The sequence below is a fragment of the Atractosteus spatula genome, chromosome 6 (genome assembly GCF_055471065.1).
Source record: "Atractosteus spatula isolate fAtrSpa1 chromosome 6, fAtrSpa1.hap1, whole genome shotgun sequence".
Classification (NCBI taxonomy): domain Eukaryota; kingdom Metazoa; phylum Chordata; class Actinopteri; order Semionotiformes; family Lepisosteidae; genus Atractosteus; species Atractosteus spatula.
This window is the reverse complement of record NC_142711.1, coordinates 64888399-64901788: the sequence shown is the minus strand read 5'-3', so window position 1 is coordinate 64901788 and position 13390 is coordinate 64888399. Positions and strand designations below refer to the sequence as shown.

At 42.1% G+C, this 13390-nt stretch overlaps 1 protein-coding gene across 1 annotated transcript in view; it reads left to right on the top strand.

Annotated features, from left to right (window-relative positions):
* Window positions 1-13390, top strand: part of sema5a (sema domain, seven thrombospondin repeats (type 1 and type 1-like), transmembrane domain (TM) and short cytoplasmic domain, (semaphorin) 5A) — a 129589-nt gene that overhangs the window by 93852 nt on the left and 22347 nt on the right. The window contains exons 13-15 of the mRNA XM_088918723.1: window positions 4302-4483; window positions 5335-5478; window positions 11185-11332. Of these exons, the coding sequence (XP_088774849.1) occupies window positions 4302-4483; window positions 5335-5478; window positions 11185-11332 (474 nt within the window). The remainder of the gene's footprint in view (window positions 1-4301; window positions 4484-5334; window positions 5479-11184; window positions 11333-13390) is intronic.

The following is a 13390-nucleotide window of genomic DNA, read 5'->3' as shown; positions in this document are numbered from 1 at the left end:
TGTACCAGTCCTGCTAATGATGTGCTGTGGAGTCTGGATTCTAGGTGGATTAGCTATGCAGCAGCTCACACACAGCTGATAAAGACATTACAACACACACCACACAGTCAGAGGTCTGAAGGAGTAATTCTGAAACTTTTCTTCTGTTTCTACCCTGTGTAGGTTTTCAAAGTTAAAAGACACTAACGAATTAAGTTGCCCGACAAGAACTTCCCTTGAGGAGAAAACCTTTTGTAAAGACTTTGAATTAAACCTCTTACTCTATCACTGCATTTCTGCAACCAATTTAAAAAAAAGGTTTGAAATGCAATTTCTTTGCTTGTCTTTGAACTCCAAAGGTATATTTTAAGTCCAAAAACGTTCTCCATCTTTAAAGTGTAATGTGTAATTCTACAGTGGTTAGCATGCATGGTGGTAGAAAATAAGCAGGACTTTTCCTTCTGTAGTGAAAATCATTTGACATGAAAGGAGGCACTGCGGCTCCACGAAGCATGAAGCCTGATGGGAATGAGCACTGCATTTAAATGGCCAAGTTCAACTGCCCAGGAAGTTTTGCCAATACCTGGCACTGCTCCGTGGCACAGGACAGGGGAGCCGAGTAACAGGACAGGGGAGCCGAGTAACAGGACAGGGGAATCGAGTAACAGGACAGGGGAGCTGAGTAACAGGACAGGGGAATCGAGTAAGAGGACAGTGGAGCCGAGTAACAGGACAGGGGAATTGAGTAACAGGACAGGGAAGCTGAGTGCTGGCCTGTGACACAGGACAGGGGAGCTACTGTGGGCTAAAAGGACCATCAAGACCTGCTGGGTGATTTGGGAGATCAGGATGGCCAAAAGTGCAATTTATTTTACCGAACATGCTGAGAAAGCATTGCATAGCCTAACACTGGGGGTCTGAAGAATATCATGGTGCCAGGAGTCGAGGTCGGGTCTGGAAAGATGCACTGACTAGCACTGAAGTGGCAAATATGAGGTAGTGCTGATCAGGCACTACTTCAGGTGAAATAATTGGAATATTTCTTAGATTGGTCACATCAAGATCAATATATGTATCATGATCAATACATCAATTGATAAATTGACTCACTTGCCTACTCATAAAAGCCAAAATCCATGCATTGCACCAGGCAAGATGGGACTTTCTTTTAATACGCTACAAGTCATTTCCTGACTTATCAATAGATTTGATATTGTCTTCTAATTCTGTTAAATTTTCTGTTTTTACCCTAAAATATATCAAATAAAAGAAATTTCAGCTCAGAACTGCAAACCTGTAAGTACTACTGTAAATCTCGAATAGTAGCAATAAGGATAAAAAAGGGTTTTGCGTGTTTTAAATATGCTTTTTTAACAATGTACTGTGAGTGCCAATGTTCTCTATCTTCTTAGGGATTTCAATTTTCCTTTTTTCATCATGCCTAAGTAACTCTGTATTTGCCGTGCATACTGTACCTGCCATCCCATTATCTAAGCACAAAGCCAATTATAGCATATCAAAATGATCACTGATGACAGGAAAAAAAGTGTGGAAAAGCTGCCTATTTTATTAATAGTTACAATTTGTTGCACGTTCCCTCTTTCCAGATAACACTTTTCCTTAATGAAGTGTCCCTGCTTCTGCGTCTTAATTGAGGGTGATGACAGGGTTCAATTACTGATGTGAAGGGACATCATATGAGTGCAGTTTCATCTCATTGCAGACCAGAGAGGAATTATCAGGGGTTGTTTTCACAGACTCTCATTGTTTCTAATTATGCCTGTTGATGGACAAACACGTTGGAGGGAAGCTGGTTCATTGGTTTCTTGTAGAGATGTTATACAGGGCCAGTATGCTGTTGTATTTCTGATGCATGTTATTGTATAGAAAGACAGAAATAACTTTGAGTTGCTTTTGAAAATGTGGATCACCACATTATTAGTGCGCAGTAGTTTCAATTCATAGTCAATAGTGTTCTCTTGGCTTATTTACATTTAAAATAAAATCTACTTCACTTTTTTAAAAGCATTGTAGCAGTAATTATCATTTATCACATGATAAATTAACTGAACATAAAACATTTTTTTGTCAAACCCACTTTCCTTTACACAACATTAATGAGATACATAAATTCAAACTACACCTGCAACACACTGTATTCAGCATATAAAAAATAAAACACAAATTACAAGTAAAGGTTCATTCCACACTGAAAAGTCGGAATAATAAACAATATTTCTGCTGTTGAGGCTGCTTCGGGTGTGAGGGAGAGAGAGGAAGGTAGCAGAAATATAAAACACAGGAGACAAAAACAAAGCAGGTGAGATAGAGTGTCCAAAAGAGAGATTTGGGGGAGAGGTGTGAAAAGTTGAAATCTGTAAATAAATGGAGAGGATTTAAACAGAAATTAGTCTGCTGTCAAGGGAAGGAGGAGGTGTGATTTATATTTAAAGATAATCTTAAACTGTTTTTTGGGGAGTAGCAGTCCTGAAAATCCTGTAAAACAATGCAAGGTCAGTGAAGGGCTGTCCAGGAGAGGTGAAATGGAGAACTATCATCTTTGACCCTCATGGCTCTGACATATTCCATGAAGCAGACATACAGTCTTCTTCCTTTCTCACTGATGTACAGTAAATGTGATAACCTCATGCACAAGATGTTTTCTGGGTAATTGTGAAATGGCCTAAGAGGCTTGATTTGGGTTGTCCTGCAGTATAACACATGTTTACATGTCATGCAGTGGCTTCGGTTACTAGAAAAGGTGATAAGTGTAGTTGGAAGCTGTGGGCAGTTAGGGGAACGATGGAACAACTGGGAAAAACATTCCTGTAGCAGTGTCATCCTGTGGAATGTTACGTTTTCTTTGATGATCCAAGGGAGTTGAGACAGAAGGGAAGCAGCAGTGGAATATGGTTCTCGGTGTGGGAATTCCTCACCGGGTCAATGCTATGAGAGCTGTGTCTGATTCAGGTGAGGGCTTTGTCAACGCAGCATGGAGGGTGTCCTGTCAATGAAGAAAGAGCACATTTTAAGGTCTTGATTTTGGAAATCTGTGCCCTCACCTCACAGTGTTTGAAGGCTGAAGAACTGTAAGAAAGGAGTTTTAATGTTGAGTGTTTGGGGTGTTAAGATCTGTAAAGGAGATAGCTGTGTGAATCACTGGGTTTGTCAACACAGATGTTGAAAGTCCCTGATACACCAACAGTGAATTTTACAAACAGGTGAAAGTTGGTAAACATGATGCAGGAATTGCTGTTGGTCATTGCTAGTGGCCACGTCAATGTCATTTTTCATAGGAGCATCACTTCTCATAGGAGGTCAGGGATAAAGCCAGCATAGGAGATGGAGAAGGATTCTTCTGATGAGCTGACCAAGATTTTGGCATAAGTAAGTCCCAGCATGGTACTGTACCTGTGGCACCTCCACTGAGCCGCTGGTTATCGAAATAAAATACAGTCAATGTGAGGGCCAGTTCAGCTAATTATACAAGGGGACGGGTAGGGGCATCAAGCACTGCGTGTGTTCGGACTTTGTGCCTGAGGTGTCAGACCATCATCATGGGAAATGATGGTGTAAAGAGATGTGATGTCCCTTTGAAAATGAAATATTCGGGACCCTGAAATAGGACTCTGAAAAAGCTGGAGAGGATGGCTGGTGTCCTTCATATATGAAGGAAGCACTTCAACTAGTGGTCTATAAAAGCACAGATTTCATGCATGCTAGAATAGAATTAACTATATTGCTACCAGTTGTGGTTTTTTTTTTGTATACTAATAGTTACTCATGCAGTTTATACCATCACATTCAGTATATTTTTTAAAGAACTACAGTACATGAGGGGGCACTGTCCTTCAAATGAAATATTATGTTCCTGACCACCTGGTCATTAAAGATGCCATGCCGTTGTTTGCAAGAGTAGGTGTGTAACTCCTGGTGACCTGGCTGAAATCAACTCTGGTCTGTGCAGCCTGGCCTTTCTCAAGATCCCCAATCACTGACCTGGTGAAGCAGCTTCCCTCTCCTCTCCCTGGTCTGCTGTGTGTCTCCCAGGTGACGCTGTGCTCCAGTGGGAGATGTGGGTCTCCTGCTACAGTATGTGTGAAGAATGTAGGGATCATCACGAGGAGACTTGTGTTGTTTTGCTGTATATGCAATTATTATTATTATGATGCACTAACTTATTACCATCAATGTAATGTATTCCCCTGCACACTCCTACCATACGTTTCACCATAGACATATTGTGCATCTGTAAGTAAACCCCAAACCGTCACTTTTTCTGCAGATGTAATTCCTGTACTTTTGCCTTTCAAACACTGCAGACGAAGAATGTGACCGTGGATGGAGGCTTTGGGCCCTGGTCGCCGTGGAAGCCGTGCAGCCACAGCGATGGGGGCAGCGTGGGCCCCTGTCTGTGCAGAGCCAGGTCCTGCGACAGCCCCAGCCCGCAGTGCGGGGGCCGGGCCTGCGAGGGCTTGAGTGTGGAAGTCACCAACTGCTCCAGGTGAGCTCATGGGCCACGACAAGGGGGCACATCTGTGCTCATCTCCAGTTTGAGACAGCAGATACATACACCCGGGGTTTGCCCCCCAAGAAACAAGAGAGGGCTTCATCAGGTCCGCTGGATGGGCAGCACCGGAAATTAGTCTGTATTTCAATCACACAGTTGTGGCACCAAAGGGCCATTGGCACCGTGTTTTCTGTATCATCACGTGAGGCAAGTGAAGACTTGCTTAAGTGACTGGGCTTGGTCCCTGCACCTGATCGGATTAAGTCTTTTTTGAGGATTCCAAACCAAATGAACTTTCGGGTGCAGTTTTAATTGTGGGGGGGTGGGGGGGAGCCGGTCTGTAACCTGGAATACGAGAGAATGGTTTGATCCATGGTGGGTGCTCACTGTGTGCCAGGTAACTGCAATTGCAAAGCACGTGGAGTGTCCATGAGGGCTGTGAAATAGGAAGAGATCAGAGTGCTGCACTGGGAAAGAAGGTTGATGTAAGTTTTCCTGATTGCCAGTACATTCAAAGTAAATCAGAACTGGCTAATGTGTCAATAATGACAGACTCCAGGGTTTATAGACAGTGGCTTGTGAACACAAAAGCACCAGCTGAGGACACAAGAAGCTAGTGGACAGCTACCCTGATCTCAGCATTTCACCAGCTGGTGATGGCTGAGTGGTCCTCTATCTCCCAGGAGATTGGTCAGCACCACTGTCATGGAGTTGGACCGAATCGCTATTAAGGGATATTCTGTTAGGGGCATTCCCTTATGCTCTGATAGTGAAGCAGATGTGTGTGAGATGGCACTGATGCAGGGGGCACTGCGTGTCCCAGCTAACCTCTCTTCCGACACCAGGAATGGGGGCTGGACTCCGTGGTCGGCGTGGTCCCACTGCAGCACCAGCTGTGGGATTGGCTTCCAGGTCCGGCAGCGCTCCTGCAGTAACCCGGCCCCCCGCCATGGAGGGAGAGTGTGCGTGGGACAGAACCGAGAGGAGAGGTACCGTCCCAAACAGCCCGTCTCTCACACTGAACTGCGGCTACAGACCGGCTCAACAAGGAGAGCCTCTGTACCAATACTGTATTCCAGTATTCCCAGTTAGTGGTTAACATGTTTATTTAATCTTTATGCGGAAAACCACACGCACACAGAAACATACACTGACCTTGCAGTTTGCAAGAGTAATTATAGAATAATTGTCTCAGAATTTAAGGGAGCTCTGAAGACGTTTGAGGTATCTTAGCAACCTGCGATGTCGTTGAGAATTTAAAAGGAAAACATTTTTCAGAAACAAAAAGCATCCCCAGATTCGCCTTGAGAGCTGCTGGTTCGCCAGTACAGGAGCCGTCTGCAGGTCCCACAGGAAGATCTCTGTCTGCGCCTCTTTAATTCTTATTAATGGATTCCATTATGATAATAGTCATTATTTCCAGGTTGTATACATGCAATTGCAGGATTAAAGGTATCACTTTCTCACTGCAAAATACAACATTCTAAATCAGAGTGTGAGTTTAACAGCCTAAATTTAATGGAGTTTATAACAAAAGTTCGTAGGGGATGACTACAGCCAAGTTCAATCACCGTCAGCTGTCTAATTTGTAATCAATCATGACATCATTTCCTCAGTTAAATATCATAAATACTGTACATAATCCCCTTCTCTCCCTCGCATCCCTCCTCCAGCCCATCTCCACCTCTGCAGCTGCCCGTTGGTCACTCCTCTTTCCGCAGGGGGGTCTCAGTCCTCTCGTCCTGTGGCCTAGAGGGTTAATACAAATTATTGTAACTTTAAATGCTCAATAAACCTTTTAATACACTTAATGCTTAGCTGTTGTCATTCCTAGTGAGATAGTTTTAATAAGCCGTCCATTTTCATTTTCCGCTTAGTGCACTACAAGATCTCGGTGAGCAGAGACTACCCTGGGAGTCCATGGGTGTCAGACAGGAAACACCCTGAACAGGACGCCAGTGCATCCCAGGGCACACACACTCACACACTCATGCATGCCAACGCGGACCATTAAGGGGTACTAGTTCATCTCTGCAGCCTGCCTCGTACTATGGGAGGAGACCGGAGCACTCAGGGAAACCCCACAAGGACAACGTGCACCCCGGTAGGGTGCTGAAGCCAGCAGCACTTTCCTGTTCCTGCTTGACATGGGAGGCTGAAGAAACTCACGGTCTCTCTCTGCAGCAAGAAGGCAGAGTGGGAAGCACATGCACAAAACCATTCAAGCAATCAAATTAATGCACTTTTGAGGCCTAAAATAGAGCCCAGATTTTATATGAGTTTAGGTATAAATATATATATAGTTTGCTATTTTTGGCTCTGAAACATTTTTTTTTGTTTTTGTGGATATTGTGCACATACAGTATCTGCCCTAAATTGTACACTACAACCAAGAAGTATTGCACTGAGAAATGAAAGAAGAGAATCTTTTTCCAAGTTCTAATTGACAATGCAGGGAGGTCAGGGAGAGTGTTCTGGGTATGGTATATAAATGTATAATGTAATGCTGAAAGCAGACCAAAACCTCAGTTAAAATAATTGATTATTATTGCAGTGAGCTTAGATACCTGACTCTTCAATCTGTTTGAAGACAAAAATAAAATCAATTAATATTTCACTCATACAAGCCTTCATTTTGGAGTCAAAAGCATTCATTATGTGTCTATGACAAGTTCATTTAGTTTTTATTTTAGTCAATAAGTAATTTCTCCATTAATGCAAATTGCATAATCTAAAATTGAATAACTATTTATGTTCCAAATTGATTGCTGAGTACTCTGTATTAAATATATCTGAGCTTTGAAAAACATGTGAATCTGCTCAGACCACTGACGGCTCCAGCACCCAGCGGAACTGTCCCAATCCCCAAGAGCAGATTTCCTCCCAGTGCCCCCCAGTCTTCTGAGGATGTGTTTGCATGGGGGAGAAACTGGACTGGCCCTCCTTGTGACCCCGTAATATAGTGGGTTTCCAGCAAGACCTGTTCCCAGCACTGGTGTGTTCCTGGCTCTCCAGCCCGCGCCTGAGGCGGCGCTGTCCCAGGCAGCAGGGTGGCAGAAGGCAGTGGAGTGTCTGGCAGCGGTGGCTCTGTGGCTAAGGATGTGTGCCTATCAATGGAAGGTTGTCGGTTCAAATCCCACAGCTGGCAGAGGAATCCTACTCTGTTGGGCCCCTGAGCAAGACCCTTAACCCCAACTGCTCCAAGGTGCTGTACAATGGCTGACCCTGTGCTCTGACCCCAAGCTTCTTTCCCTGTCTGTGTCTCATGGAGAGCAAGCTGGGGTATGCGAAAAGACGAATTCCTAATGCAAGAAATTGTATAGGGCTAATAAAGCAAGATTATTATTAGCAGCACAGAGCAGCAAAGCTCGGACACCTGGCAGGACGCTCTTGGCCGGGTATTTCTGTTAACCAGGCAGTTTTACTGTAGCTGTGAAAACATCCCTGACTTTTTCAAGGCTTTCTGGGTTCAGGGAATATGAAGGCAGGGATTGTTCGAGTGCTGATATAGGTTTAGTGTGTTTTTGGAAGGGGGACGAGGGTTGTAAAGTGAAGAGGGTTCATGTTTTCGTTTTGATTTAGTGGGAAGCGTTGGTCTTCCTGAGCTCAGATGTCTCCAGTCTCGCAGCTGGGGTCTGTGTTAGTTTGTTATAGGTGGAGAGCTCCTTTCCAAAGAATTCAGCTTGTATGCACAAAGTCACACTTTTGTGCTTTCTTTTGAATAAAGGCATTCAGTGCCCCTTTCTCTCATGCCAGATGGCTGTGATTAGAGTAGGAGAGGCTGTGCCTGCAGCTCACTGGCAGTTTGACAAAGGTGGATTCTTGGCAAGAGCAGCACGTGTGCAAGACCTTGAAGCTGAAACCCTGGCCTCAGCAGGGGTCTTCCAGAGTGCAGCACCAACTGTGTCCCACACCTTGTACCGAACTGGGTACCAGACGTCCCCGAAACCCCAGAATTCCCAAACACTTGCCTGTCACACCACTTATTGTCAAACAGGTATTAGAGAAAGTCCTCCCAAGACACTCTAGGGTAAACTGTCTTCAAACAAAGAGATAGATTGTAAATGTAAATAGGTACACAAGTTTTATACAACATATTTTCGGGCTATTTGATCTATTGAATTTGCTTTTTAAGGAAAATTCACAGCAATTTAAAAAAACTTTCACTAATTGTGAAATAATCCTTTCATACCATAACTCTTTATACTACGGTAGTGTCTTTTACGTGTTCTGGGGCAGGTGTGTCAAACCTGTGGCCTACAGGCCAGACCCAGCTCAGGCATCTTCATTAATTAGCATCTAATGAAGTCGCAATTAACGCTTATTCCATTTTAAAGGTATTTTTGTGTAAAATAAACACCAAAAACGCAAAATGCTGCACATACATAATAATATTTAATGGTTTTATCAGTTATTTTGACGATTTGTGGTATGTGTGGCCCGCTTGAAGTACAGTTAAACCAAATCTGGCCACCAAAGCAAATGAGATGACACCCATTATACAGGGCTTGAAATGTGGGGCAAAACTTGACCAATTGTTTCTCTACAGAGATGTTCACTGTTGAGATGTCTCAAAATGTCTTTCTTTCTTTTCCATTGTGCATTTAAGTAAAGGAAAGATATAAGCTCACAGTATCAGTGTCTGAGGTTTTCCTGCAAGATATTGCTAAGTTATCCAAACCTAATAGGAACAAAGTAAAAGCAATGCACCCAGCTTAGAATTGGTTGCCTTACAGAGCAGCGCTGCAGGTCATTTTGTCACAGCGACAGTACGTTAATGCAGTTATGGTTGCCATTAAAACAGGGCAATATTCCATAAAGGGAAAAGGTTATTTCTCTTCATCTTTTAGCACAGATGTCACTCTTTGTGCTTTAATGACTCCACACAGCACCTAAAGAAATTGCTTCACTGTAATACTTTTTTTTCAATTTCTTTGTTTTTTGTTCATTTTATGAGGGGAACTGGGTTCAGAAAACGTAAAAAATCAGCTTAAATGAAAAAACAATGGTGGCACTCAGGTGAGAAGCTATAGAAGATCAACAGTGTGCCTCAGCCAAGCAAAAAAGCAATAAATTATTAACCAGGAGGCATATAATCTTCCTCTTTTGTCAGACATCTTTGTTATAGGTTATTCTTCCAGAATAAAACGTGTCTGAAGACAGCAAACTTCATTTTTGCTGTGATATTATGTCTCATAAATGTCTCTAATCAATCTCACTTCAATGGCTTTACTGCATCCTCTGTAACGATATATGTGCATAAATGTATTCAATTCAATTCAATATATTTAGGTTTTTTGGCTCTTAATTTGCTCTTTATTTTTTCCTGCAATACTAATAAACAAAACTCCTGTGTGTGTATATTTAGCAACATTTATATTTCATTTAAAAGTGCTGTTATTAAATCCATGTCATACTCTTAATGCCGTTGACATTAACACTAAGTGTTGAGAATTTTGCAGAAAACAGTTGTTTTATAATTAATAATTTATAATTGTGGGATTAAAACATTATAAAATAGATTATTTGAATTTTCACAAAATTCTTCAACTTTTAGCATATTGTATGTAGCTTATTATAAAACTGTTTTAAGCATGTATTATTCTGTAATGAACCTCCTTCTTGTGTTATGGTAAATGGAACTGTAAATTGTCTTGTGGCTATTTTGGTATGAAGCATAAAAGCTAGAGGATAAACAGTGATAATCTCTTGGACACTTCATTATATTCAGTTTCTAATTTGATTTTAGAGGTTCCAGTCTGTTTTCATCCCCCAAGAAGCACAAATGGTCAATTAGCTGTAAACTGCATGATCCAAGTCGGTGGTGTGTGAATTTCCCCAGGACTCGAGCAATGTCGGCTCTGTCTGACTGTGAGTGTGACTGTGAGGGAGCCACTGTTTGTTGGTAATGTTATTCTTGAATAGATTCATAAAACCTTAACTCTAGTATACATAAAATACTGTATATAAACCATCTTTTAGAAAAGTTTGTGTACTTTTAGAAATTTGCATGATTTCTTGATTCTTTTCTGTCTCATATTAATTATTGTAAAACCTTCCTTGTTGATTTGTTGAGACTTGCAGGCTACAGACTTCAGCAGCTTCAAAATACTGGATCAATCCCTACATCCATTTTCTTAACCGCTTTCTCCAATACAGGGTCACAGAGGACACTGAAGCCTGTCCTGGCCAGCAACAGGCACAGTGCAGGATAGACACCAGCCTATCGCAGGGCACACACAGACACAAACACACACACGTTCACACGAGAGACAGTTTTCCCAGAAGCCCATTTCTGTAATTTATTGTCATGTCATGCCAGTCTGGAATCAGCGATTTACTTATTTGTGTGTCTGTACGTTGACTCCTGGACTGCACAGGTAGACTGAGGAGGGACAAATAAGCTCCTCCGATCTGCCAAACCCTCGAACCCTCATCTTTTGTCACACGGACAGCTCCATTCGCCTCACAGGAGACTTGGTGCTGGTTGGAGCAGGGGCACATCCCTGCAAGCCTGCAGGTTCCCCAGAAGTTCAGGAAGCCCCTTAAAGAATGAAGCCATCTCTTGATATCCAATATTCCCGTCAGCATTAAGGTCAAAAACATCTATGGAAAAACACCCATGTTTGTCACCGAACCTGGAAACGGCCAATAGCTGCTGCGGTCTCTGACTCTGTCTATCCTCTCCCTGCCAGATACTGTAACGAGCACCTGCCCTGCCCGCCGCATGTGTACTGGTCCAGCTGGGGGCCCTGGGAGCGCTGCACTGCGCCGTGCGGAGGGGGGGTGCAGGTGCGGCGGCGCACCTGCGAGAAAGGGAAGGACTGTCCTGGCTGCAGCTCGGTAGGTGTCTCCTCGCACCTCAGCTCGAACCTCCACTCAGCTGCACTCGGCTCTGTAGCCTCACACGCTGTCCGCACTCGGCTCGAACCCGCACTCGGCTCGGCCGCTTCTCGCGCTCCTCACACTCGGCTCGAACCCGCGCTCGGCTCTCAGAGGCTGATGACGAATACTCTCTCGAGCTTCACTCAACTAGTTGGCATAAGGAAATGCCACCATTGAAGATTCCGCTCTTTATATACTGTATGAAAAGCAGTCTACCTTAAAGCGGAATTTTTATTTTTATATGTTTATTAGTGAATACACTTAAGCAGGTTGTAATCTACAACTCCGTTGTGCAAAATAGAATAGTGATGTAAATCTGCCATTAGAAGACTACAGAACTTCAAATCACATGATATCAACGTTTCTTTGAGATGTTCCTCTGTCAGAATAGTGCTTCATATTCTGAAAACACGTAACCAATACTTTCTGACATTGAAGACTGAGTTGCTGGATTTTTGATGGACTGTGTCTCCGCTTGTCTTCAGGGTTTAGTACCTGACTGTGGATGGTGTGCAGCTGAGCAAGACAGCTGTCATCAGAGCTCTTCATTGTACAGTAAAGCAGTGACACATCCACTTAACAGCTACTACTGTAAATGATTCTTCTTTGCTGGTATTCCACATGTGAATTCTCACTTTAATTTTTTAATTTTTCACACTAACTCAGTACATAATATAGTGCTGTTCAAAGGTAAATCATCAGAGCCTTAGAGATTGATCTGCTCTCTGGACAAAATGTCAGTCTGGTTTGTTTCTTATGCAATAGGAACATACGTCCCACAGTATAAAAATATATTATAAAAATTATTAAGTATAATAATTGAGTATAAAAATTCTCAAATAAAGTAACAAATAACTAATTCCTTGCCGATCCAGAATTGATATTTGTGAAAGAGTGAACAGAACACAGGTATAATAACTTATACAAGTATACTGTACAGGTATAATACGCTTGTAGCATTTCTACTGATCTGTCATCTGGATGACACTGTAGAAATAAATGTACAAGCTGCTACTTTTGTCAGTTAATTCGTGTATACATTTCAAAGACATGATCTGTGATTCATCCAGCAATGTTCCAGCATGCTTTGTGTCTGTTAAAATTAATCTTACTGTATCCACATATTCCTTCGTAAGGGGCTAATTGGCAGTGCTTTTCTAACACCAAGCCCATAAGAGAGTTTGCAGGGAAGCAAAAATATGTTAATAAATAAATACCAGAAGCATGAAACACATTCTTCCTTGAATTTAGATTTTCACCTACTGTAACTGTTTACTCTAACTTTTGTTCATATGTGTTGCAGATGATAGATTTGCAATACTGTTCATCAGACATTAAGTTCAGTCTGCCTTTCACCATATGGAATTAGAGCCTGTGAGGTTATCAGAACATACAAAAGTGATTTTCAGCTAATTAAATATGCTACATCCATGTTAATTGGCAAACTTAAATCCCTAAAAAAATATTATTACAGTAGGAGAATGTGTCCCTAATTAACTACTGATAACCTTTAGCAAGAAGTATTTCTGTTTTAATAGTCTTTCAAATGATACCATGTTCATTGCTGATTATCAGTGCAATTACAGTATATCATATCAGCAGGAAAGGATGATAACTTACCATGTAATTAATGCAGGATTTTTAAAGATGATTAATAAGCTTTTGAGCCCCACAGTTCAATGTATAAAAATGGCTACTTTTAATAAAATTGGAACACTTTAATATAACTTTAATATCTGACTTTGAAGTTTGATCTAGTCTTTGCCAATGAAACCTGGAAATGCTGTAATATTGTATAAGGTCAAACTCATTTACACACCTTTACCAATTTGTTTGGCTGAGTCTTTTATCCAGTGTGACCTGCAGTACATTAACACCCATTTGCACAGCTGGTTGTTTTACTGGAGCTGTCTGGGTGAAGTACTCTGTTTAAGCAGCCAATGGAAATGTCTCACACGAGGTTTGAAATCACAGCCTTCCAGTTACGAAGCCTGAACCGTAAAACTATACAACCCA